Source organism: Myotis daubentonii, chromosome 3 (genome assembly GCF_963259705.1).
Source record: "Myotis daubentonii chromosome 3, mMyoDau2.1, whole genome shotgun sequence".
Classification (NCBI taxonomy): Eukaryota; Metazoa; Chordata; class Mammalia; order Chiroptera; family Vespertilionidae; genus Myotis; species Myotis daubentonii.
The window spans coordinates 203,716,303-203,740,257 of record NC_081842.1 but is presented as its reverse complement, the minus strand read 5'-3'; the positions used below and the strand labels follow the sequence as shown (position 1 = coordinate 203,740,257).

Sequence of the window (23,955 nt, the reverse complement as noted above, 5' to 3'; positions counted from 1 at the left end):
GCCTTCAAAGTGCAAAGCCCAGAGCTGCGCCGCGCTGTCGTGGCACCGGGGGTGGGTAGTTGGGTGCGGCAAAGCCAGGCGAGGCTGTGGAGGCGGCCTTTCCAGCCATCGGGGCCCTCCCCAGCCTCACACTGAGCCCCGAGGAGAGAAAGGCCAAAGCCCGCAGTCCAGCGTGGGACGGGGGTCCCGGAGCGCCCCCCCCTGAGGGGGGAGGGGACTTGCGGTGAGCGGGGCGGGGTGGCGCAGGCCCGCCCCGGCCCCGCCCCGGCCCGCGCCGCTCATTGGTCCCGAGAGCGGTGACTCGCGGGCTGAGCAGGAAGGAAACCGCTCCCGAGCGGCAGCCGCGTCTCCCGGCCGTGCAGCTGCAGCCACCCCCGCTCCTCCGCCAGTCCGTCCGCCCGCAGCATGAGCGGCCTGCGAGTCTACAGTACGTCGGTCACCGGGTCCCGCGAAGTGAGTGCTTGCCGGGGCCCACTCCGGGGGAGAGCGTGGGCGCCGGGATCCGCCCCCAGGCGAGGGCGGGGCGGGGGCCGCGAAGCTCCGGCTCGGCCTCCGGGGTTGGCTCCCACCACGGGCCTCACGGCCCCAACGTGAGAGCCTTCATCGCGCATCCTGGGGCTTCAGCAGCCCCAGCGTGAGCCGCCCACGCCCATCCTCCGTCACTCGGACGCCCATTCTCTGCACCCCCTTCCAGGCGACCCAGACCGCGCGCGTCCTTATCTTGCCCTTTTCTTTCCCCGTGTGGACCTGGGAAGGGAGGGGTGGTCCCTTACCAGCCTCTACCCAGGCCGACACCGCCTCCCCATCGCTGAGCTCCTGGCTCTACCCACCCTGAGCTTAATCCCACTTCCCTTCATTCTGACTTCCCTCGCCATGGTTGGTGGTCCCTCTCTCATCCCATACCACCGCAAGCCTGTCTCATCCTCAAAAGTCCCAGTGGTCAGGACAGGGGGACAAAAGCTCCTAGCCACACTCCCTGTCTGCCCAGGGTTCCTTTCCTCCACCCCAAGCCCTCCAGCTTGCTCATAACCCCTGCCCACCTTCTGCCCCCAGATCAAATCCCAGCAGAGCGAAGTGACCCGCATCCTGGATGGGAAGCGCATCCAGTACAAGCTAGTGGACATCTCCCAGGACAACGCCCTACGGGATGAGATGCGAGCCTTGGCGGGCAACCCCAAGGCCACCCCACCCCAGATTGTTAATGGAGACCAGTACTGTGGGGTATGGGCCTGGGGGTTGGGGGTGGGGGGGTGTTATAAATGGACTCCGGCCAGAGTCACAGCTCCAGCACTCAGGTGACCACCTCTCTCATCCCCTCCCCCAGGACTATGAGCTGTTTGTGGAGGCTGTGGAACAAAACACGCTGGAGGAGTTCCTGAAACTGGCCTGAGCCAAGCCCAGGCTGGCCAACCGCATTCCCTCCCCACATTCCCCAGCCCCCAGCCATTGTGGGCCATGAAGGACCTTGTGACCAACTCCCTGTTACTCCTCACCTTCTGCCCTCGGAGCCCTGTCCCGCATCCCAAGCCTCTCCTCCTCCCTTTAACTGTAGCCCCCTCTCCTCATTCAGAGGCAGCATTCCTGACCCAGGAGTCTCAGAAATTGTCTTAAGCAACAGCCCAAGTGCTGGCTGTCTCAACCTGGCCCTGGGACTGCCACCCTGCCTGGCACTGGCTAATGGGCATCTTTGTTGGTTCCATTAGCCTGGGCTCTGCCAAAGGCCCCGCAATCCCCAACCTGGGAGCACCCTAGAGACAATTAAATGTCCCATTCCACTGGTGTCTTGTCTGTTTGGTGTTGCCTAGACATGCTGAGTTCCTGCTCTGAGCAAGGCGGGTAGGTGTAAGTCGCCTGAGGCTGTGCTCCTGTGGGCAGGGCAGGTTGGTTGAGCTGTACCCCCGTGTGGCACTTGTGTGTGACAGTGCATGTGTTTGGATATGTGTCCAGCACACACATACCTGTGTGGACCAATGGTTTCTGGAAACTGTGGGTGGGTCCCCTTCCAGTTCATATGCATGTGGTGGTCCATGACACACCTGTGCCCTGGTGTGTGGTGCACATTTGCATGTCTGTCAGTAATGTGGCTGGGCCATGTGGCTGCCTGCCTGTGTTCCAGCAGGTTGGCTCAGTGTGGCTGTGTCATGGGAATGGGTACACAGCTGTAGTTCTGCCAGTTTGGGAGCCGTGCCTTTGTGCATAGTATTGAAGTGTCCCCACCCGCTTGTGGTTCTGTGCATATCTGTGTACAGGGATCTGCTGGCTGCCCCAGCTGAGCCTATGCTGGGGCCCGCCTTCCCTTCGCTGGATCCGCTTAACCCTTCTATGGAGAAAGGAACCTAGAGGACAAAGACCCAGCAGCCAGGCCTGCCAGCTGGGGCTCAAGTTACTGAGAGGGCCGGTCGGCGCCGCCTCCTCCCCGACCCAGCTGGGCCCCAGCCTTCCCTGGTGCCCAGCGGGGCTGCCCCACAGAGGAGCCTCAGGAAGCAACTGGTATGGGGACGGGCGCTTTATTTGGGTTGGGGGCTTGGTTGGGGTCCAGTGGCGGGCGGCAGGGCCCGGCTCGCCCGCATTAGCAGAGCTGCATTGGGCACCAGTCCGGCGGCCTGCAGCGTGAGCTCGTCCTCGCGGTAGACTGTGGGCGGGAACGCACTGAAGATCTCGAAGGCATTTGGGTCCATGCCCCTGGGGTCCGGGCAGAAGAGATCAGGTCAGGTCGTGGGACCTGGGACCAGAGACCCACTGCATCTGCCATTCTGGCCCCGCACCCACCTGGCCTGCGCGAGCAGGGCTCTCACATCACCGACAGTGTCCTCAGGCCACATCATTAGCAGAAAGGCCTGCTCGCCATTCTCAGACTTGATGCGCAGCATGGAGACCGGGTGCTCAGGCAACTCAGGAGACTCTTGGATCCTGCGGGCCCAGAGGCCTTCAGTGCCCCCACAGCCCAACCCCCAGGTTCTCACCTCCACTCTGCCCTCACCTCTTACGCTCAGCAGCCAAGGCAGGCGTCTCCACCATGATCTCCTGGACTGGGAGAGGCCGTGGGCAACAGTTCTGGAAGGCATCAATGGAGTGGACAGAGCCCTGAATCCTGCCAGTCCCACCCACCCCTACCCCTAGAGGGGACTTGTTCATGACGGGGAATTGATTAAACCATTGAGCCTAAAGGAGAGGTGGGGGTGTTCTGTGTGAGAGAGAGTGCAAGCAGAGGCAATGGAACAGAAGCTTTGGGACACTGCCCCATCATCCCCCCAGGAAGACTTGAGGTCCCTAAGTCTAGTGGGGGAGACAGAACCCCAGACCGATGATGACCTGGCTGGGTGCTGAGGCCAGCGTGGGTCAGGGGAGATTTCCCTAGGGAAATGACACCTGAGCTGTGACTGGAGGAAGAGGAGTCCTATGAGAGGGAAGGGGCCAAGGGGACTCCAGACAGCATGGGAAGGTCCCCAGGTCAGGGGAGACTTCTGAGAGGAGAGAATACTTTGGGGAAGTGTCAGTTTGTGGGACGGAAGCTGGGAACCAGGTTGGACTGGAAGAAAGAAAAGGTTAGGAGTGGGGAGTGGGGGAAGAGTAAAAAGGCCCAAGAACCACCAGAGGGTTCAATGAAAAGCCAAGATCAGTTTACATTTTTAAAAGGAGGCTGCGTAGGGGAGGATGGTTGGCAGGTCAGGAGTGGATGTGGGGGGTAGACCACTGCAGTTGAGTGGGAGAGAGATTCTGGGCCGTGAGAATGGAGAGAAGGATGGACTCAGGAGAAGTTCTGGGGACCAACAGATCAAATAGGACTTGGCAATGTGGGGCAGAGGAGGTAGAGAGTCCTGAGAAACTGAGGTTTGCTACCTGTCACAGGTGGAGGCAGAGGAGGAGGAGCAGGCTTGGGAGTGAGGAGAGGAAGATGAGTAGTGTGAGGGCCCAGAAGGGCTCTCCAGAACTGAACTGGCTATTTTGGGCTGGAACTTGAGGGGGCAGGCTCGGCCTTGGGCCCACCTCTGGCCTAGATTCTGACTTTTCCCCTCTTACAGCCACACCCTTGCCAACCCAGCTGCTCTCTCAGTCCGTCCTGAGCCCTCACCAACTAATTTCTAGAAGACAGTGGGACAGATCTGAGACACCCATCTCCCCACCTAGACCCTCCTCAGGGACCCCTAAGTCTGAGCCTCCACACAAAACACTGCTCTGGTAGGCTGGGCCAGGGTTGATGGTAAAGCCCCCAAAAGACTGGGGGAGGTGCCCTGGCCAGTGTGGCTTGGTTGGGGCACATGCTGAAGGCGATTGATCGATGTTTCTCTCCCTCTCTCTAAAATCAACTTAAAAAAAAAAAAAAGGAAATCTTGCCTTTAAAAGAGAGAGAGAGAGAGAGAGAGAGAGTGTGTGTGTGTGTGTGTGTGTGTGTGTGTGTGTGTGTGTGTGTGTGTCTGGGGAGCTAGGGCTGGCCTCACCTGCAGGGCATCCCGGATGGGACCCCGGATGTCAATCACCTCGCCTTGACGGATCACAAATTTGGGGAGCTTGTTCAGAAACTTCTCAGGAGTCATCCTGGAACCTGTGGGGCGGGCAGTGGAAGCCTTAACAGGGAGGGAATGTGAGTGATGATGGAGGCGGCCACCTGGACCTTGTCCTGTACAGCACCCCTGCCGCCTGGCTCGGCCCCAGGGCCAGCCTCACCTGGGTGCTCCACCATGACTGAGGGCTTTCGAATCCTCTGCATGCCTGTCACGCGGCCCTCACCTGGGAATGGGTCCAGCCCATCCTCTTGGTAAACCTGATGGCGCAGGTCACTCACCTGACAAGAAGGAAGGGAGACAGCGGCGGCAGGACCAGATCTTCAGTGCTGGCTCCACCCCTATCCCTGCTTGCCCAGGCCCCAGGAATAGGCCCAAGGGATAGTCTGATGCAACCCCTATTTCACAGGTATGGAAACAGGCTCTGGGGCAGAGCAAGAGTTGTAGTTCATGCTATTGCATATATGGGCCCTTCCTGCAAGCCCTCACTGGAGCCACAGTCCTGACATCCTCTTCAGAAGCCCCTTTTGGGAGCCTGCAGGGAGGGATGAGGGTGTTAGGACAAGGCAAAGTCTTTGCTGCCTATAGTTTGCAGTGCAGACCCCATCATTGCACATATCACCTCGCTTGTCCCCATGCAGGCACACCTCCTGAGCCCCTGTCTTGACATGGACCCCGGATCATGACTCCCACTATTTCCAAGCCATGGCGGTACACACTCCCTCACATGCTCTCATTGTGGAACTGACACCACCCTCTGGGACATGTGCTCCCATCACAGCGCCTTTCATCTTACACACCAGCAGGGACCAGCTCCATCTCGTGCTTTAGCCCCAATAGATTCCTCTGCCCTGGCCCTCCCCCAATGGCACTACCTTCCATCCCAATCAGATGGCTCCCGGAGCCTCTAGGGGGAGCCCAGCTACTTTTGCACAGACTCCTCAGGGACTCCAGGCAGTCAAGTTGTCCCAAATGCTGGGGGAGGGGCAGTGGTTGAGGACTGTGCCTTCAGAGTGCCAGCAGGGGGGCACTGCCTGCTGCTCAGCTACTGGCTGTCTTGGCTGCTGCTATGTCAACTGTGGCCATGGCCGCCTCCCCACTCCCTCCCCAGCCCGGCTTCAGGCTCACCTTCCTGAAGTTCATCAGATTGGGTCCCCTGAAGTGGGGCATCTGCTTCAAGACTCAGACTGGGTGATGCCTGAGGAAACTGTTTATCCCCACCACCTCCAAAATCCCCACTTAGGGAGCAGCTGACTGGTTTGAGGAGAAGCAGCTCATCACCTTAAAGGGGACCCCATCAGGGTACAGGCGCTGGAGCTCTGCAGGGAAGAAGCCGTCCAATATGTCTCGGAGGCAGCTCTGTAGCGGGGAGAGGAAAGGTAAGGACTGGGCCTCAGGCTTCCCCAGTGGCTCATACTCTGGCCCAGGACTTGGCAGAGGTGGGGGTGGGGGCTCTGCAAGTTTTGCATAGGACTGAGTGCCCTTAGGGGGTAAACTGGGCCCCATCTCCAACTAATGATGAACAGGGTGGGGAGCACCAGAGGACTGTCTTCCCTTCCCCCAACTCTTACCTGTGTGGAGGGGTCATGGAAGGATCGGAAGGGCCCATCAAATATCATCATGCCATTCCGGTACAGCTTCAGTGGGATGGGCTCAAGATCATGGAGCTGTGCTTCACCGGGCATGGGTGTCACGTGGGTGTCACTGCCTACCACCAGCTCACTGAGGTCCTGCAGGCTGGCCAGCAGCCTGTCAAAGTCCACTTCAGGGGGCACCAATGAATCCGCTGCTAGAGAGGACAGACACCCATGAGCCTCTCTTCTTGGCTGCCATGTGCCCTAGCAGCCCTGGCTCCCGTGCCCTCTCCCATGATGAGCAGTGGCTTTAGCATCTCCTTAAGAGACCACCTGGGGAGGAGGAAGGACAACTAACACTAGATAATAATAGCTATCTTCTATTGAGCACATACTTTTTATTATTATTATTGATTTCAGAGAGGAAGGGAGAGGGAGAGAGAGAGAGAAACATCAATCATGAGAGAGAATCATTGATTGGCTGCCTCCTACACACTCTACACTGGGGATTGAGCCTGCAACCTGGGCATGTGCCCTGACTGGGAATCAAACTGTGACCTCCTGATTCATAGGTCGACGCTCAACCACTGAGCCACGCCGGCTGGGCTATTGAGTGCATACTTTGTGCTAGGGGTTTAATACCTACTATCCCATTCTCTCTTCCTCCCAACCCTGTGCTGTAGGGCTATAATCAGCCCCATTTTTCAGATGAAGAAACTGAGGGTTAGAGAAGATTGATGGCATGCTTAGGGAAGCACAAAGTGGCAAGAGCAGGATCTGATCTGTCCACGTGCTGGGTTAGCAACTGGATTCCAAGAAGATGACCATGTAAGGACTAGCTGGGAACAAGCACTCTGTCCATGTTAGCTATTGTTACCAGCTCTACCTTGCAAAAAAATGGACCTCAGGCCAACCCAGAGGCTATGAGGCAGGGGTTATTTATTTTTTTTTTTTGGCAGGGGTTATTTATCTCCATTTTACACATGAGGAAACAGGCCCACAGAGACAAAAAATGACTTGCCCCAGGCCCCCAGGCAAGTTAGAGGAAGGGCTGACTCTAGGGCAGCGGTTCTCAACCTGTGGGTCGCGACCCCTTTGGGGGTCGAACCACCCTTTCACAGGGGTCGCCTAAATACATCCTGCATATCAGATATTTACATTATGATTCATAACAATAGCAAAATTACAGTTATGAAGTAGCAACGAAATAATTTTATGGTTGGGGGTCACTACAACATGAGGAACTGCATTAAAGGGCCTCGGCAGCCCTGGCCGGTTTGGCTCAGTGGATAGAGCGTCAGCCTGCGGACTCAAGGGTCCCAGGTTTGATTCCAGTCAAGGGCATGTACCTTGGTTGCGGGCACATCCCCAGTAGGAGGTGTGTGGGAGGCAGCTGATTGATGTTTCTCTCTCATCAATGTTTCTAACTCTCTATCCCTCTCCCTTCCTCTCTGTAAAAAAAATCAATAAAAAATATATTTTTTAAAAAAAATAAAGGGTTGCGGCATTAGGAAGGTTGAGAACCACTGCTCTAGGGTCTGTTTCTCTCACCCACCTGCACTATGAGGAAAAAGAGGACAGATGGCTACTAAGGAAGATGTCCAAACAGCTGCTGGGCAGAACAGATGTGGGGCAGATCGTGGGTTGTGCAACTATTTCTGGGTCACAGACCCTCTGAGAAGCTGACAGAAGCTCTGGCCTCCTGTTCTGAAACACTGTGTTGCACATACAGCTGTGCATAAGCGTCAGAGGGTGCAGAAGGGGTGGTGGGACACCCGTGACAGATGCCAGAGCAGAAAGGGCAGAAGGCAGGGGCCTGTTCTCAGTCCTTGAAAGGACCTGGTTCCCCAGTAAGTCACTACTAGCGTGCAATCCTCACCAAACGGTGACTGTTTGGGCCTTCTTGGAAGCTGTTTTTCACCAGGACAGCCACCCTGTCACAGGATGTGGGTCAGGGCTCCGGGGACCTAATTCCTTTCCCCACAGTGGTACAGTGGCTACACCGGGGGAAGTACAGATGTGGGTGGCCATTTCCTGTTGCCTTTGTGCTGTTGAAACAGTAGGCTCCTGGTGTCCGTCCCCTCCCTCTCCTTACATTCCCTACTGTTGTAGGGGCTGCACTGCCCTGGCTCGTCCTGGAGTCCCTGACACTCCCAAGGAAAACTCACAGAACACAGCACCCCTGCTAAGAGTCAGAACCATGTCAGGACGCGGTTTTCCTTTAACAACTACTCTCAGAACACATTGGTAAACCTACAAATGACAACAGAAAAGCTCATCTTCAACGTCTCCCTGGTCCCTATATTCTTACAGGGGGGGAAAGTGAGGCCTAGAAAGATGAGGCCAAGACGACTTGGCCCAAGCAGACCCCACCAAGCAGGGCCAGGCGGACCATCAGATCCACTGCCTGATAATCCAGCGGCCTCCTGGGACCAGAGGGCTTTTTCTGGGAGCTGACAGGACATGGGGTGTTTGCCAGGGGAAGAGGCAGACAGAAGCCCAGGGGAGGATGCCAAGAAGATAGGAGAGCGAGTCCCGCCGGTGTGGCTCAGTGGTTGAGCATCGACCCATGAACCGGGAGGTTATGGTTGGATTCCTAGTCAGGGCACATGCCCAGTTTGGGGCTGGATCCCCAGTAGAGAGTGTGCAAGAGGCAGCCGATCAATGATTCTCTCTAGAATTGATGTTTCTATCCCTCTCCCTTCCTCTCTCTGAAATCCATAAAAACATTTATAAAGAAATAATGGGGGGGGGGGGGGGGAATAATGAGAGGGAAAAGAAAAGTTTGCTGAGAAAATAACTCTAACATGTCTCAGCCCGTGGGCTCATGAGTGGAGAAATGAAAGCAGGGTGGGCAGGGCAGGTCCTGGGTGAAACATGGCACAGGTGAGGCAAGGAGTCCCTGAGAAGGAACCGCAGCTTTGGGCAATGCAGGGCTGAGAGGATAAGACAGGAAGAGCCTGTCATAACCAACACACAGCAGGCAGAAGCCTGACCCAGTGCAGCCAGGTCATCAGGGATAAGGCGGGTCAGAGGTCAAGTGAGGCATTTCCTCTCTGAGCTGCAGCTTTCCTCTGCGTGGAATGGACAGATAATGGGAATCGTCATCCTACCCACAAAATCCAACTGTCTACCGAGATAATGACCCAGTGTTGTGTTCACATCAAGCGCCAGAGGCAGGTATGCCACTCCTGTTCTGCAGATGAGGAAGCGGGCCTCGTGAGGCAACATGCCCAGGGCCATGCAGCTTGCAGGATCGGGTGCCGCTAAGCCTTTGTTCTCAGTGACCACTGGCTGCCTCTCAGTGTTGGTTCTTCGGACATTGCTCACTGGGGTCCCTTTCCAAGGAGAGGTGCAGCAAGATCATCTCTGAGGCCTCATTCAACTTTGAGGGCCCATGGTTTTATTAAAAAGGGTCGTAGGTAGGCATGGAGAGCAAGTCCAAACTCCTTGGCCCAACTCTGGGGACCTTCAGAGCCTGGGCTCCCCAGACTCCTCTCAGTGTGGTCTCCCTGCAGGCTCTGGAGCCACAGTGCCAGGGCTAATGCTTCCAAGCTGTGTGGCCCTGGGCAAGTGGGCCAACTTCTCTGGGCCTCAGTTTCCTCTTCTATAAAAAAGAACAATCACAGTCCCACCGCACAGGGCTGTTTGAGGAAGTGGTGGCAGGTGCTGTTGTGTCACTAGCCCCCATCCTCTTGCTCATGGCGGGGCTCAGGGTGCTCTTTCACCACCTCCTTACCGGAAGCCCCTTCCCCTGAGGCTGGGCCCCGGTTCCTCGGGTTCCTGAAGCCCCTGAGCCACTCCCTTGGCCCTTGTCACAGGTGTCACAGGCTGTTGTCATTTGGTTTGACTTTCCAACCACACCAAACGCTTCTTTTTTTTTAATCTTCACCCAGGGACATGTTTTTACTGATTTGAGAGAGAGAGCAAGAGAGGAAGAGGAGGAAACACTAAGGTGATAGTGAAACATCCATCAGTTGCCTCTAGCAGGTGCCCTGACAGGGGCTCAAGCCTGCGACCAGGGTACATGCCCTGACCAGGAATCGAACCCGTGACCTTTTGGTGTGCAGGAGGACGCTCCAACCAACTGAGCCACACCGGCCAGGGCCCAAACACTTCTTGAACCCAGGCTAGAGCATCCAGCCTGGGCCTGGCCAAGAGAGGCTGCTCAAGCAGCAGCTCAGAGAACATGCTAGGCCCAGAGAACCATGGCTATGCCCATACCCAGAGTCCTGCCCTCCCTGGGTCCATACTTGAGTGAAGGAGACGGGGTGACAATGGCATTGGTAAGTGCCATTGTCGGGGCTACAGAGCCCAGAGGAGGGCCAGACCCTGTCACTACCAGCAGGTGAGTGGTGGGCCTGCATTGAGCTTTTTCTTCGCACCTTCGCTGGGAAGACCATCTGCTGCCATGAAAGACAAGGTAGTGCCCAGCATGTCCCGTCTCCACCTCAGACTGTTGAACAGGAAATGGACCCACTATTTCCACAAACCTGCAAGTCACGCCCTGCTCTGGGGACTTGACCCACATTCACTGCTCGGCCAGGGCCACCCCCAAATCTCTGGCCCCTGCTGCTGAGCATCGCTGTCGGCTTCTCCCAACGTGCTCTGATCATCCAGGCCTGGGCACCCGGGCACCACGCACCAAGCACATGCCTGTGAACATGCCAGGCTCATGGGCAAAGCACTGTGCAGAGCACTCCGGGGCATTGCAAAGCTAGGCAACAATTGGCTCAACCGTCATTGTCCATCTACCAAGTGTCAGCCAGCAGAACACTCCATATGCACTGTGGCATTTGATGCTCTCGGTGGCCTAGACGTCAATCATTCTACCGATGAGGACTCTAACGCACAGCCCCTTCCCACATGCCCAGGGGCAGCTGCAGGCGGCACAGTGCCTGGCACAGAGCAGGCACTCCATGGGCATTTAAGCTGAGCCTCAGAGGGGAAAAAAGGGACAAGACACTTCAGGGACACGGCACTGGCCTGAAGGGGAAGTGAGGGTGAAGAGGAGTGTAGGCTGCCTGGGGTCTAGGTAAGGCCATTTCCAGGGCCTCAAAGGCAGCCCAAGGACAAGCCAAGCTGCTGCAGCCCATGGAGTCAGTGTGGCTGCCTGGGCAGGGGAGGGAGGTTCCCATGTAAACAAAGAGGCTGGGGTTTGGGAGAAAGGGTGGTAGGGGGAGGTGGTAGCTGGCAGGGGGAAGGGGGGAGAGAGGACAGGACTGGATGGGGGGGATGAGGAGCTCAGTGGGGGGTAAGGGTGGGGGGACTGATCAGAGGGGGTCAGGGAAGGGGGTAGTGAGGAGCTCAGAGGGGGTCAGGGAAGAGGATAGTGAGCTCAGAGTTCACTGGAGCTCTCAGCCCTGGGGCTCAATACCTGTTGTGACCAGAGCAGGACTGTCCCTTTCATGTCTCCGAATACCCTGCAGCACCGATACCTGAGGCACCCGGCAAGCATCCATTTGAGACTCAAATGCGGGTGGGGCGGGTGAATCATCTAGCCCCAGGCCAAGCTCTCCCAAGGCTCCCCCCTGCTGGGCCCTCTTCCCTGAGGCAGGAGTCCAGGCTCTAGGACACTTGAATGAGCCCCAGTACAGATGCCCTGGCTCACCATTTACTGGCCAGCTGCCCAGGCCTATGGGACCTGGTGTCCAACCTCTGGAGGGAGGACCAGAGCAGCAGGGCCGGCAAGAGGCCAGCTGTGTGGATCCGAGGGGCCCTGGGGGGGGGGGGGGGGGAGCAGGCTGGCACCTGGGACAAGGCAGTGGAGGGGGGAATGGAGAGGAGCCAGGAGGGGAATCCCAGGAGCAAAAGCTGCTATAAGTGAAAAACTTGGTGTTCATCTGGCAGAAGAGCCGAATGGAGCAACAACCTTCTGTTCTCTGAAGAGAACAGACCTGGCTTTCAGAAACGGCCAGTTCGTTCTACGGTCCCAGTCCCAAATCCACGGGGAGAATCCCTCTAGATATTAGCAATTGAATTAAAAATAAAAAGTGGGGCCTTGGCCAGTGTGGTTCAGTGGCTGAGCATCAACCATGAACCAAGAGGTCACCGGTTCAATTCCCAGTCAGGGCACATGCCCAGGTTGCCGACTCAATCCCAGCAGGAGGCAGCTGATCGATGTTTGTCATAGATGTTTCTATCCCTCTATCCCTCTCCCTTCCTCTCTAAAATTTAAACATATATTGGTATATATATATATATATATATATATATATATATATATATATATATATATATATAAAATGTTTTTTAAATAAAAAGTGGTGTGCCCTAACTGGTTTGGCTCAGTTGGTAGAGCATCGGCCTGCGGACTGAAAGGTCCCAGGTTCGATTCCGGCCAAGGGCATGTACCTTGGTTGCGGGCACATCCCCAATAGGAGGTGTGCAGGAGGCAGCTGATCGATGTTTCTCTCTCATCGATATTTCTAACTCTCTATCCCTCTCCCTTCCTCTCTGTAAAAAATCAATAAAATATATTTTAAAAAAATTGGTGTCCTGGCCGGGTAGCTCATTTGGTTAGAACCGTTAGCATGTCATCCCAATACACCAAGAATTAACCAATGAATGCATAAATAAGTGAAACAACGAATCAATGTTTCTCTCTCCCCCTTTCTCTCTCTCAAATCAATTTAAAAAATAAAAAAGTGGTGAGTCCCATAGAAGCAGGTGGCTTTCAATGGTCTGGCTATGAATGAACCTGGGAAGGGAGTCCAAGAGGGGGCTGAGCCTGGAACTGAGGGCCAGCCTTTAAAAGCAACAACTTCTGGATGGACGACATTTTGTAAACTATGATGCCTGAGAAAAATGAGGTCTTATTACACCTGTGTCTCTGGGCCTTTGAAAGATGAACAAGCAGAGTCTGAGGGGACACCAGAGGGAGAAAGTGGCGGCAGGTTAGGTGGTCAGTGATGGAGGCCGAGGCCTTTCCCGCCTGTCGGGTGTCAGGGGCGAGGTGTGGGGTGTCTCAGGGCACCTGTGCGTGGAGGCAGGGGCAGGAATGAGCCGGCCTCTGGATGCTTCCGGCCAAAAGGAAGCTGTTGGAGAATTCCCTTTGTGGGAGGGGTTGGGTGCACCCCTACTCTACCTGGCTTCCAGAACTTCTTGGCTGTCATCCAGTCCCTGTCATCCTCTGAGCTTGTCATGTCCTCCGAGTCCTCACGGTCCCTGGGCTCGCCCACCCACTGCAGACCATAGTCACCGAGGAACCGCTGGAGGGGGAGATGTGGGGACACAGTCAGCTCAGTCCCTTTCCAGGAAAGAGGAGGCATCGGCCCAGTCCCCGGCCTCAGGCCTCAGCTCCCAGAGCTGGCTGGGCAGAGGGGGTGGGCGAGGGTCTTGGCCACTTTGTGGCTGTAAACTTGGGAAGCCACGTGACCGCCTAGGGCAGTGGTTCTCAACCTGTGGGTCGCGACCCCTTTGGTGGTCGCACGACCCTTTCACAGGGGTCACCTAAGACCATCCTGCATATCAGGTATTTACATGACGATTCATAACAGTAGCAACATTACAGTTATGAGGTAGCAACGAAAATAATTTTATGGTTGGGTCACAACATGCGGAACTGTATTTAAAGGGCCAGGAGGTTGAGAACCACTGTCCTAGAGCCTCAGGGTCCTCCTTACACAGCGGAGGTGACAGCACCTGCCCAATAAGCTTGTGAGGAGGACTCAGCAAGGTAATTCACATCAAGTACCCGGCACAGTGCCTGGCACAAGCACTCCGAGGGCAGCCATGATGGCGGCGGGCAGCCACGTGGACCCGGCCTGAGTGGGACGAGGGCAGGACCGGGAGGATGCCGCCACCCACACACAGCCTCCCTAGGGCTGGGTCTCACAACTCTGCCACAGGAAAACTTTTGAATTGTCCACACTTCCTGCTGCTAGTTCCTCATCTCCCTTTCTCTCCTCAGCCCATGGCTCAGGTGCAGCTTCCACCAACCTGCCCGGCCCCCAACCCAGTGGGCACATTTCCGGCTTCACCTCTTGTAACACAGGCGGTTCCTTTTCAGTTTCACATTTCCAACCGTCCCCACTGAGACTTCGAACAGGCATCTCAAAATGAACTTGACCCAAACGGTCACCACTCCCCGCCCCCACCTCCCCACCTGGGCCTCATCCATGGCCGCAGGCAGCTCAGATCTGTCCACTCCACTGGTCTCCTCTGCTGCCACCCTCGTCCGAGCCTCGGTCAGCTCCCTCCTGGACAATTCGGGCTGAGCTTCTACCTGCCCCTCTCCACCCCCCCCCCTCCTCTAACTGAAACCTTCCTGTGGTTCCCCATTCCTGCAGAACAGAATCCAACCGGCTCTGTGGCTGAGCCCCCGCGGCCATGTGATCCCCACAGCTCGTCTGGCTCTCCCTCTTGCTCCCACAACCACCCACCATGAGCCAAGTTTCTATGGTGGGAGGTGGAGCTGCTCATCTCTCCAGCCTGGATTCTCTTCCCCTGAGGTCCCCTCCCAACCTCTAGATCTCTTGCCCAAGGTCACCCGCAGAGTGGACCAAATCTCTCTTGTGTCACCCACTGAACAATGTCATCAGATCTGTGCGCTTGTGCACCTTCCTGTGCACTTGTCTATGTCTCTGTCCCTTCCAGACTCTCAGCCTCATGGGGGCGGGACCACATCCACCTCCCAGGGGCTGGGAAATAGGGGATACTTGGTATGAGTTGGTTAAGTTAATGGAGCAATAAATGTGCGAATGATATGAACAGAGGGGCTGCCATACCCTCGCCCTGTGGCAGCTGCTCAGAGAAGCCCATAAGCCAGGTCTGAACAGCCTGGGGGAGGGCGCGCTGCTGCGGCCGGGCCTGTGGGTTTGCTGCTGCCGCCTGAAATCAGGTTGGGGCTTTGGAAGCCAGCCCTACAGGGAGAGGGAGAGGTTCTGGTGGGGCCCTGACAAAGCATGCCCCCCAGGACCCTCCCTGACATGTGGGTCCCCCCTGTGTGAGCCTTGCTGTATGAATGGGGCAAGGAAAGTGACACGGGGTGACTGAGATGCCACGTTCAACTCAGTGAACACATATGGCCGGTATCATGCTAGGTCCTGGGCGAAAGCAATGAACAGGAGGGTGGAATTCAAGGTCCCCTAGGGGGAGGGAGGAGAGAGATGAGGCACGAAGGAAGCACAGGACACAGCCTGCCCTGCTCAGTCGGGGAGGGGCTCCTGGGGGAGGGCCCTGCCTTGATTTGAGACTGAGGATGAGTGGAGCCTCGCTAGGGGGAGGTGGGGAAATATTTCAGGCAGAGGGATCAGCATGGGCCAAGGTCCGCAGGTGAGAAACTGCTCAGTGTAGTCCAAGAACCAGAGTCAGGGCCCATGGCTGTAGGGAAGTGTGGTTCAAGGAGAAACTGAAGAGGAAGCCCCGGCCGGAAGGGGTGTGCCCCACCTGGACACCTTTCTGGCTCCCGGGTAGCCCTGCGGAGGGAAACCAGAGCAGGGCCGGGCGCGGGGTGGGCTCTGACCCCGTTCCTGGGGGCAGACAGCCCTGGCACTGCCTCTCTCACCTCCATCTCCCCGACCTGCCGCCGCAGATGCTCGCACATGGTCTCCAGCTCCTCCTGCCGCTGCAGGGACATCTGGCCTTCAGGAGAGATGGGGAGGGGTTCCGCTGCCCCAGCATGGAGGCTGCCAGCCTGCCTGGACCAGGGCTCTGCCCTGAGAGTCATCTGAAGAGGCTGCCCCTTGAGGACTCCGGGGAATCCCCCGAGAATGGCCTCGAGCCCCTCTCCCTGACCCTGACAAGGGCGGCCCTCCTGACCCCGAGGAGGTCGCCACCCTCCTGAAGCGAGGCTGCTGAGGCTGCGCCTGCACTCGGGACTCAGTCCCGCGTTGGAGGGCACCACCATCCTAAAAGCATCACTGCCCCCTGGGCTCAGCTGTCCAGGCCTTGGGGCCCAGGGGAGGTGCAACAGGATGGCCGAGCAGCCCCTGAGAGAGCCTCTTACTCTTCTGCTCCTGGAGGATCGCCACCAGTTCCTCGAGGGACTGTATCTTCTCATCCTGCAGCAACAAGACGGGGCGGGGGGTGGGGGGCAGGCAGGCCTCGTGGTTCCAAGAGCCCGAGGGAGCCCCTTCCAGAGGGAAGGTCTGGAATTTGTGTCTCTGTGGGGGCACCAGGGAGCTTAAAGCCCTTTCCCCCCTTTGGCATAACCACTGCTCCTGCACCTCAGATGACCCTTGAGGTGCCACCGAGGTAGGGAAAGGTGTGGAGGTCCCCTGAGTGCCCCAGAACTCTGAGGTCTACGGGCCTTGCCCAGCTGTGGAGAACACCCCTAGCCTCTCTACCCAGGTCACAGGGATCCATCAGGCTCAGGCCACACCTGGCAGTAGCCTCATTGGTCACACCAGCCTGGACCCCCCCACCCTTCAGACCGGACCCTGGCCGTGTCCCCACGGGGGTCCCACCTTGGACAGCATCTGGTCGTTCTGGTCCTTCACCTGCTCCTCCAGATCCTGCACCTTCCTTGCCATGGTGCTCAGCAGCTCCCCATTGTGGGTCCCAGCAGCTGCCAACCAGACAGAGTCCTAGAGCCCATGCCTAGGGCAGAGGCTGGGGTACGGGGGTCCTGGGAGGGGGAGAGGGATCCCCAGGAGTGGAAATAAGAATAATAACAACAGCTGTCACCTAGGTAAGAGGGGCCACTCTAAGCGCTTTCACATGTCAACTGTGCAGTCCTTACAACATGCCTCTGAGGAAATGAGCTGCTGTAGGAAACTGAGGCACAGAGAGATTCAGTAATTTGTCCAACGGTACGAGCGGCTGCTCTGAGGAGGGAACAGCAAACCGTGTGGACTGTTGCTGCGCACAGAGGTGAGAGGACAGGGGAGCCCTGAGGGCATAGGCACTGGTGAGAAGTGAACGGAGAGCAGTGACCAGCCCTTTACATGGAGGAGCTGCTCGCTGTGATTACTACTGAGTGTCCCCCGCTGGGAGGACCCTGGCTTTGTGACCGAGTGGCTGTGGGGCCAGGCCCACGCTGCCTCCTTTTCCATCTCAACTCCCCTCTCCCCACCATTTAAGCGGACGGGTGTTTGGTGAAGGATCCCCTCAGCGAATCCTCACCTCAACGTGCTGACCTGGGTGTCCCCATGCCCAGTTCACAGAAGACGGGATGGAGACGCAGAGAAGGAAGTTGCCTCTCTGAGATACACAGCTAGTGGAGGATTCTAACTGCATCCCAGCTCCTACAGACTCCCAGCTCCGCCCCTGCCCCTGCCCCTGCCCAGGTCTCCCCTCTGCCCGGCCTGATCCATCCTACCTCCTCTGGAAAGGTGCCCTGATGAGCCCCGTCCCCCTTTAGGCACCTACATGATCGCAGTGTCACCAAGCCCCCTGGGGATGGTGTGGACCAGGCGAGGAGGGCAACCTAGGGGACTTTGGGCCTTGCCCAGAGCTCTGCAAAGCAGGAAGCAGATAGCTGAAGGCAGAGCTTCACCCTCAGGCCCTTCACTCCTCTGACCCTGGATCTTACACACGCTGACATTACACTTGATGGTGACTCCAGCCAGGTTCACTCCAGAGGCACTAGCCACAGCCTGGCCTGGGGCGTGGCCACACCTCCTGAGCTAAGAGTGGGGCCCACTTAGCTTTATGCCAAACCCGGCCCTGGACGGGTCTGGGGAGGCAGGCCCATGGCCACGGTCAGCCAGAAATGGGAATAGCTGTCTCAGATCCAGCAGGCGGGGAGCAGGTGCATGCCCCTCTGGGCCTCTCTCTTCTGGGGCCCTCTCCTGCTGCTGGGAACCCAGACCCCTTTGGGCCTCTGCTCTCACCTTGCCTACCCACAGGAGCTCCTATGCCACCATAGCAGGAAGGGACAGAGAACGATTCTTCTGAGCCTTGTCCATCATTCAGCACGTTCACTGCATCTTCTGCAGACACAGATGCCCAGGTCACTGTTAGGGCTAAGGCCCAGAGCAAGCTGGGGCCCTGGATTCTGTCCCCCCAAACAAATGAGGGTAGAAAACGGGATGTTGGCAAGCACGGATCCAACGAGAACAGGCCTTTTCCTAGAGTTCTCCCAGCCTGGCTCCTGGGGGACCACGGTGGGGGCAAGAGTGGGGTTGAGATGCAAAGATCTGAGCCTGCAGGAGTCAGAGTAGTGATGTGAGGACAGGGGTTCCGGGAGAAACGGGTATTAGGGGCTGGAGGTGGCTGTTTGGGGAAGGAGGGTGGGGTTTGGCCCCCTCTGGATTCTCAGCACCCACCAGTCAACCACAAGGTGGGTGGAGGGGTTCCAGTGTTAGAGATGACCTCTCTGCTAGGGGTGTGGGGCCTCCTATTGAGAGCTGCCCAGAGGAAGCCTTGTCCTCAGGAGGGGTGGGAGCTGCCGGTAAAACTGAGGCTGGGCCGGCTGCTCTGGCTGACAGAAGTCTTCATCATGCTTTCTCTCCATCTGCCCAACTCCAAGGAGACATGGCAGACGGGAGGTGAGGAAGACACAAGGGCAGAGCCCTCACTTACCGTTTCCGTAGAGTTTGATCCCTCGCCTTCTGGGAATCCGGGCAGGAAGGAGAAGGAAGACAGACATGTTAGGACCCCCTGGAATGTCATCGGGGAGAGGCCCTGGGCACCAAGCCCCCAGCCAAGCATGAAGGTGATGGAGTGTGGGCCTCTGCCTCCTGAGGACATCCACCCCCCAATCCCATGCTGGCACTGGGACGAGCAGGCTTCAGGGTATCCACCTCCTCCCAGCGGAGGACAGGGAAGAGCTGGAGGGCAGAGTCTTGGGTGGAAGACAGAGTCCTGTAGTCAAGGAGCCCAGCCCCAGCTCTGCTTTGAAATGGTGTGGGACCCCAGGCCTCCCACTCAACCTCTCTGGATCCCCTTGGTCTACGAATGATTCAAGTGCTGTTCATAAGAGCAAGGAAGTTAAAAAAAAAATTATTTGGTTCGGCCAGTGGCTGATCGTCCACCTATGAACCAGGACAGATTCCCCGTCAGGGCACATACCTAGGTTATGAGCTCTATCCCCAGTGTGGGGTGGGCAGGAGGCAGCCAACCAGTGATTCTCTCTCATCAGTGATGTTTCTATCTCTCCCTCTACCTTCCTCTCTGGGGGGGGAAATATATTTTCTTTGGAAAGATGAAAATGCTAGACAGATGTAAAGAATTCCCTTTACCGAGAGCCCCACACACGGCAGGGCCCAGAACAGGTGCACCACCAGTGTTTGCTAAGCTACTCGCATGGAGCCCAAACCTTACTAGAGGGCACAACCCACTGTGCGCTTAACACAACAGAGAGCCTCTCAGGAGGTAGAGAAGGATAAGGTGGTCAGGGAAAGCTACGTGACTCCTCATTGCCCTCCCCAAGACACCAGGAGTCATTCTTCTTGTCCATGGGAGGAGCAAGGAGGAGGCAGGGGCGTGGACACCAAGGGCCCGGGGCCCAGCCTCCTACCCTGAGTTCACAGGCTCCGACAGCAGGGGCACCTTCCGGGTCTTGCCAAGGGAGGACAAAGGTGAGCTCATAGTTCTTCTAGATCTTAGTTGTCAGGAACTCCCTGAGTAGAAAAAAAGAAGTCAGACCGAAGGGTTATGGGTTCTATTCCCAGTCAAGGGCACATGCCTGGGTTGTAGGTTCGATCCCCCGGCCCAGGTCGGGAAGCAACCAGTTGATGTGTCTCTCTTCTATCTATGTCTCTCTCTTTCTCTCCCTCCTTCCCTCCCTTCCACTCTCTAAAAAAGCAAAGGAGAAAATATCCTTATGTGAGGATTAACAAAGGAAAAAAAAAAAAAAAAAAAAAAAGTCAGCCCTTGGAGTCACTCCCTCAGGACCAGGAAGTGAAACTCTCTCTTCCTTGGTTACGTTCCCAAAAAGGAACACCACCCAGGGGGGATCCCCTCACTTCTTCCCACTGCTCCTGCGGAGGATTCTGGAGGCAGCTGGACCTCAGGACCCTGTGATTAACATCCACCCGCTCCCCGAGAGACCCCACTGTCTGCTTGGAACCCAGAGGCCTCTGTCCTGGGAACAGGCATTGGGGATAGAGCAGGCTGCAGAAATGTGCCAGAAGCCTGGCGCTTGCCCAAATTTAGAGCCCAGAAATGAGACTACCCAAGAGGCCTGGGGCTTTCGTCCATCCATCAAGGAGCTGGTCAACACAAAGTTTAAGTGTCCCCTCCCACCAGAGCCCAGGTGCTACCCCAACATCTCAGAGCCAGAGGCGGGCAACCCAAGGGCAGGACTCAACCAAGACATAGTCCACATGGCAGGGAGGTCAAGAAGCCAGGCTGCTGGCCCTGGCCAGGTAGTTTGGTTGGTTAGAGTGTCACCCCGATGCACCAAGGTTGCAAGTTCGATCCCCAGTCAGGACACATACAAGAAGCAACCAATGAATGCATACGTAAGTGGGACACAAATCAATGTGTCTGGGTGTCTCTCTCCCTCTCCCTCTCTAAAATCAATAAATAAATTTTTTTAAAATTAAAAAAAAAAGAATCCAGGTTCTAGACAGGTTCTGTCATTCACCAGTGTAACCCCCACCTCGGTTCCTTTGTATAAAGTGGGGATGAGAATAGCATCAGGGAGGATTACCCATGGGATTCAAAAATAACATACATATCACAGAGTTTTCATCACAATCAATTTTAGAGCATTTTCATTATGCTAATAAGCCTAGGCACTGTACCTTTAGTCCCTAAAACAGGCCTGCATAATCTCCCACCAGACCTGATTGTCCCTTCTTTCTACAAATTCTCACCACCATGACCCCCCTCAAAAGAAACTAGTCAAAAAGATAGAAATTGGGGTGGGTGGAAGTGGAAGAGGGCCTAGAGGCAATTAATGGTGTTGGAAAAAATAAAATAAGACAGAAATTAAGTCTTGTTGAGGATGTTGGGAAATTGGATTGTAATTTGTGGGGCTGTAAATGGTGCAGCTGCTGTGGGAAACAGCATGCATTTCTTTAAACGATTAAACACACTTACCTATGGCCTAGCGATTCCACTTCTAGGCATATACCCAAGAGAAATGAAAACTTACGTCCACACAAAAAATTGTATACATGTTCATAGCAGCATTATTCATCGCAGCTAAAAAGTGGAAACCCAAATGTCCATCAATCAATCAATGAATAGACAAATGTGGTATAACTTTATAATGGAATAGTATTTGACAATTTAAAAAAGGAATGAGGCCAGGCCGGCATGGCTCAGTGGTTGAACATTCACCTATAAACCAGGAGGTCACGGTTCTATTCTGAGTCAGGACACATGCCTGGGTTGCAGGCTCCATCTCCAGTGTGAAGCGTGCAGGAGGCAGCCAATCAATGATTCTCTCTCATCATTGATATTTCTATCTCTCTCTCCCTCTGCCTTCCTCTCTGAAATCAATTTTTTTAAAAAAGGAATGAAATACATGCTACAAAGTGAATGGACCGCCGAAACCGGTTTGGCTCAGTGGATAGAGCGTCGGCCTGCGGACTGAAAGGTCCCAGGTTCGATTCCGGTCAAGGGCATGTACCTGGGTTGCGGGCACATCCCCAGTAGGAGATGTGCAGGAGGCAGCTGATCGATGTTTCTCTCTCATCGATGTTTCTAACTCTCTATCTCTCTCCCTTCTTCTCTGTAAAAAATCAATAAAATATATTTTTAAAAAAAGTGAATGGACCTTAAAAACATTATGCTGAGGGAAAGAAGTCAATCACAGAAGACTACATATTATTATGATTCCACTTATATGAAATGTCCAGAATGTGCATTTCATATAGCGACCAAGTAGATTAGTGGTTGCCTCGGGCTAGGGGTGCTGTGGAGTAAATGGGAGGTAACTGCTAAAGGGTACAGTGTCCTTTATGGGTGATGAAAAGTTCTAAAATTCACTGGGGTGATGGTTGCACAACCCTATGAATATACTAGAAACTACTGAAATTTACATTTTAAGGGAGTGAATTATATCTCAATAAAGCAATCATAGAAAAAAAAAGGGGGGGGGGACCTGGTCCCCAAACCACACCCAACATCTTTCCCCTTCTTAATGGGACCTCATCATCCAACCACAAAATTTTTCTCTCCTTCCTTCTCTCTTAATCCCATCCTATCGGGTACCAAATCCTGCAGGTAAAACTCCAATGTTTCTCACACGTAACTGCTCCTTCCTATGCCCACCATTGGCCATTCTAGCGGGGCTTTCACTGCCCTTCTTTGGGGCTGTCACAATGGCCCACAATTGACTTCCCCTTTTCCATTCTCACTCCAGGCCAATCCAACAATGTCTCCAGATAAATTTTCCCAGGATTATAGGAGGCCCCTGAGAGCAACGACTCTATCTTCCCATCAGTCTGGGCACTCCTGACCGCGGGGCTGTCTCCCCGATTCCCTCAGACTTGGGGTCCCTGAGGATAGAGCCATGTCACTTGGGGACTTTTCGGGGGCAAACTGTGTCTTCCTCGTCAGGCCTGGGACGCCTAAAGGTTGCACTGATTCCCCCTTAAGGCTTGGGCTTTGAGGGGAAAGCTGTGTCCTGTGCCTCTACACCTTTGGGACCCAAGTCAAGACTGTGCTTGACTGACATCTTTCATCACTACTCGACCTGTTTGTTGGCTCCCCCATGTCCGGGTGTCCCCAGTGCCTGTCGGCCCGCAAGCTGCACCCCAGCACTCCCTAGATCCCCAAATAATATTCCATCATAAGGACATACCACATCTGTTTATTCATTCATGGACTGGTGGACATTTGGGTTTCCATTTTTTATAGTGCTCTCGGAGAGACCACTTTCATCACCTAAGCCCGCCCTGGGAGCCACGCCGCCTCCTCCACGCGCGGCCATGGTAGGTAGGACCCCGATCGGCTCCCAGGACGCGGGGGGCCTGCTGGGGTGCCGCCCGCTGGGATAGCGGGGCCCTCGGTGCTCTGGGACGAGGTCCCGGCATGCGTGGAGCACTCCGCGGGCAAAACGACCCTGGTGGGGACTCACCAGGCAGGGCCGAGGAGCCGGCCCGCGGCACCGCCATCTTGTTGTCACGCGGTTTCCCAGGCGACCAGGCTCGTCCGCTTCCCATTGGCTAATTCGAGAGGGGCGGGGTCTCTGCGCAACCAGCCCGCGGTGGAGGAGGGTACGTGAATGCCACCGTTTTTTTTTGTTGTTTTGTTTTTTTAAAAATATATCTTATTGATTTTTTTACAGAGAGGAAGGGAGAGGGATAGAGAGTTAGAAACATCGATGAGAAACATCAATCAGCTGCCTCCTGCACACCCCCTACTGTGCCCGCAACCAAGGAACATGCCCTTGACCGGAATCGAACCTGGGACCCTTCAGTCCGCAGGCCGAGGCTCTATGCACTGAGCCAAACCAGTACTGCGCCACCGGTTTTGTTTGTTTGTTTGTTTGTTTTGCTGAATTGACTTGCGGGTAAATGATCCCTTTGAGCCTGTTTCCCCCTCTAATCCGTGCAGTATTTGGAGAGGGCTGTTTTGAGTATGAATTGAAATGATGCAGGTACTTAGTAAGTGTTTCTTAAATCTGAATTTCCCTGAGAACTTCCTGACCAGACGGCGCTCTGAAGGGATGCTCCTATTATAGTTCCTTTGTGTGAAAGTTCCTGTGAGACACTTCCCTTCCCTGAACCTCATCTGTAAAATAAAGGGATTAGATAGAGCAACTAGGTAGTTAAGAGCATGGAACATGGACTTTGGACTGGCTCCTGCCTTGTGTGCCCTTGGGCAAGTTACTCAGTTTCTTAATCTATATAATGGGCGGTAATACCCACCCTATAGGGTTTCTATGAGGATTAAGTGAGAGAATTCAAGCAAGGTACCTGTCCCAACATCCATGCAGTGTAAGTTTTAAGAAACATTTCCTGCTCTGGCCGGTTTGGCTCAGTGGATGGAGCGTTGGCCTGTGGACTCAAGGGTCCCAGGTTTGTTTCCGGTCA

The 23,955-nt window shown here is 55.5% G+C and overlaps 2 protein-coding genes across 5 annotated transcripts; one reads left to right on the top strand and one right to left on the bottom strand.

Moving 5' to 3' along the window:
• Positions 1–289: 289 nt before the first annotated feature.
• SH3BGRL3 (SH3 domain binding glutamate rich protein like 3) lies at positions 290–1,775 on the top strand. The gene is made up of 3 exons (XM_059690710.1): positions 290–453; positions 1,054–1,221; positions 1,325–1,775. Exons 1-3 carry the CDS (start codon positions 406–408, stop codon positions 1,388–1,390), a joined length of 282 nt encoding a protein of 93 aa, XP_059546693.1. The 5' UTR covers positions 290–405; the 3' UTR covers positions 1,391–1,775.
• A 723-nt stretch (positions 1,776–2,498) lies between these two features.
• Positions 2,499–23,171, bottom strand: UBXN11 (UBX domain protein 11). Of its 4 annotated transcripts, none has more exons than XM_059690708.1 (15): positions 22,998–23,171; positions 19,482–19,584; positions 18,545–18,573; positions 17,854–17,952; positions 16,486–16,586; positions 16,026–16,080; positions 15,585–15,661; positions 13,164–13,287; positions 6,074–6,288; positions 5,784–5,861; positions 4,666–4,783; positions 4,440–4,543; positions 2,981–3,054; positions 2,770–2,910; positions 2,499–2,682 (listed from the first exon to the last, which is right to left on the bottom strand). In XM_059690708.1, exons 2-15 carry the CDS (start codon positions 19,550–19,552, stop codon positions 2,508–2,510), a joined length of 1,461 nt encoding a protein of 486 aa, XP_059546691.1. In that variant the 5' UTR covers positions 19,553–19,584; positions 22,998–23,171; the 3' UTR covers positions 2,499–2,507. The 4 variants fall into 4 exon arrangements, with proteins under 4 accessions (XP_059546691.1, XP_059546689.1, XP_059546692.1 ...); XM_059690706.1 differs by having other exon boundaries at positions 6,074–6,291; positions 22,998–23,170; XM_059690709.1 differs by having other exon boundaries at positions 6,074–6,291; positions 18,545–18,570; positions 22,998–23,170.
• Between the last annotated feature and the right edge of the window lie 784 nt (positions 23,172–23,955).

Coding starts and splice junctions, on each gene's coding strand:
- SH3BGRL3 (XM_059690710.1), top strand. CDS start 406: ATGAGCGGCCTGCGAGTCTACAGTACGTCGGTCACCGGGTCCCGCGAA. Junction 454..1,053: donor CGGTCACCGGGTCCCGCGAA/GTGAGTGCTTGC, acceptor TTCTGCCCCCAG/ATCAAATCCCAGCAGAGCGA. Junction 1,222..1,324: donor ATGGAGACCAGTACTGTGGG/GTATGGGCCTGG, acceptor CCCCTCCCCCAG/GACTATGAGCTGTTTGTGGA.
- UBXN11 (XM_059690706.1), bottom strand. CDS start 19,552: ATGAGCTCACCTTTGTCCTCCCTTGGCAAGACCCGGAAGGTGCCCCTG. Junction 15,662..16,025: donor GATCCTCCAGGAGCAGAAGA/GTAAGAGGCTCT, acceptor TCTCTCCTGAAG/GCCAGATGTCCCTGCAGCGG. Junction 2,911..2,980: donor TTGGCTGCTGAGCGTAAGAG/GTGAGGGCAGAG, acceptor CTGGGCCCGCAG/GATCCAAGAGTCTCCTGAGT.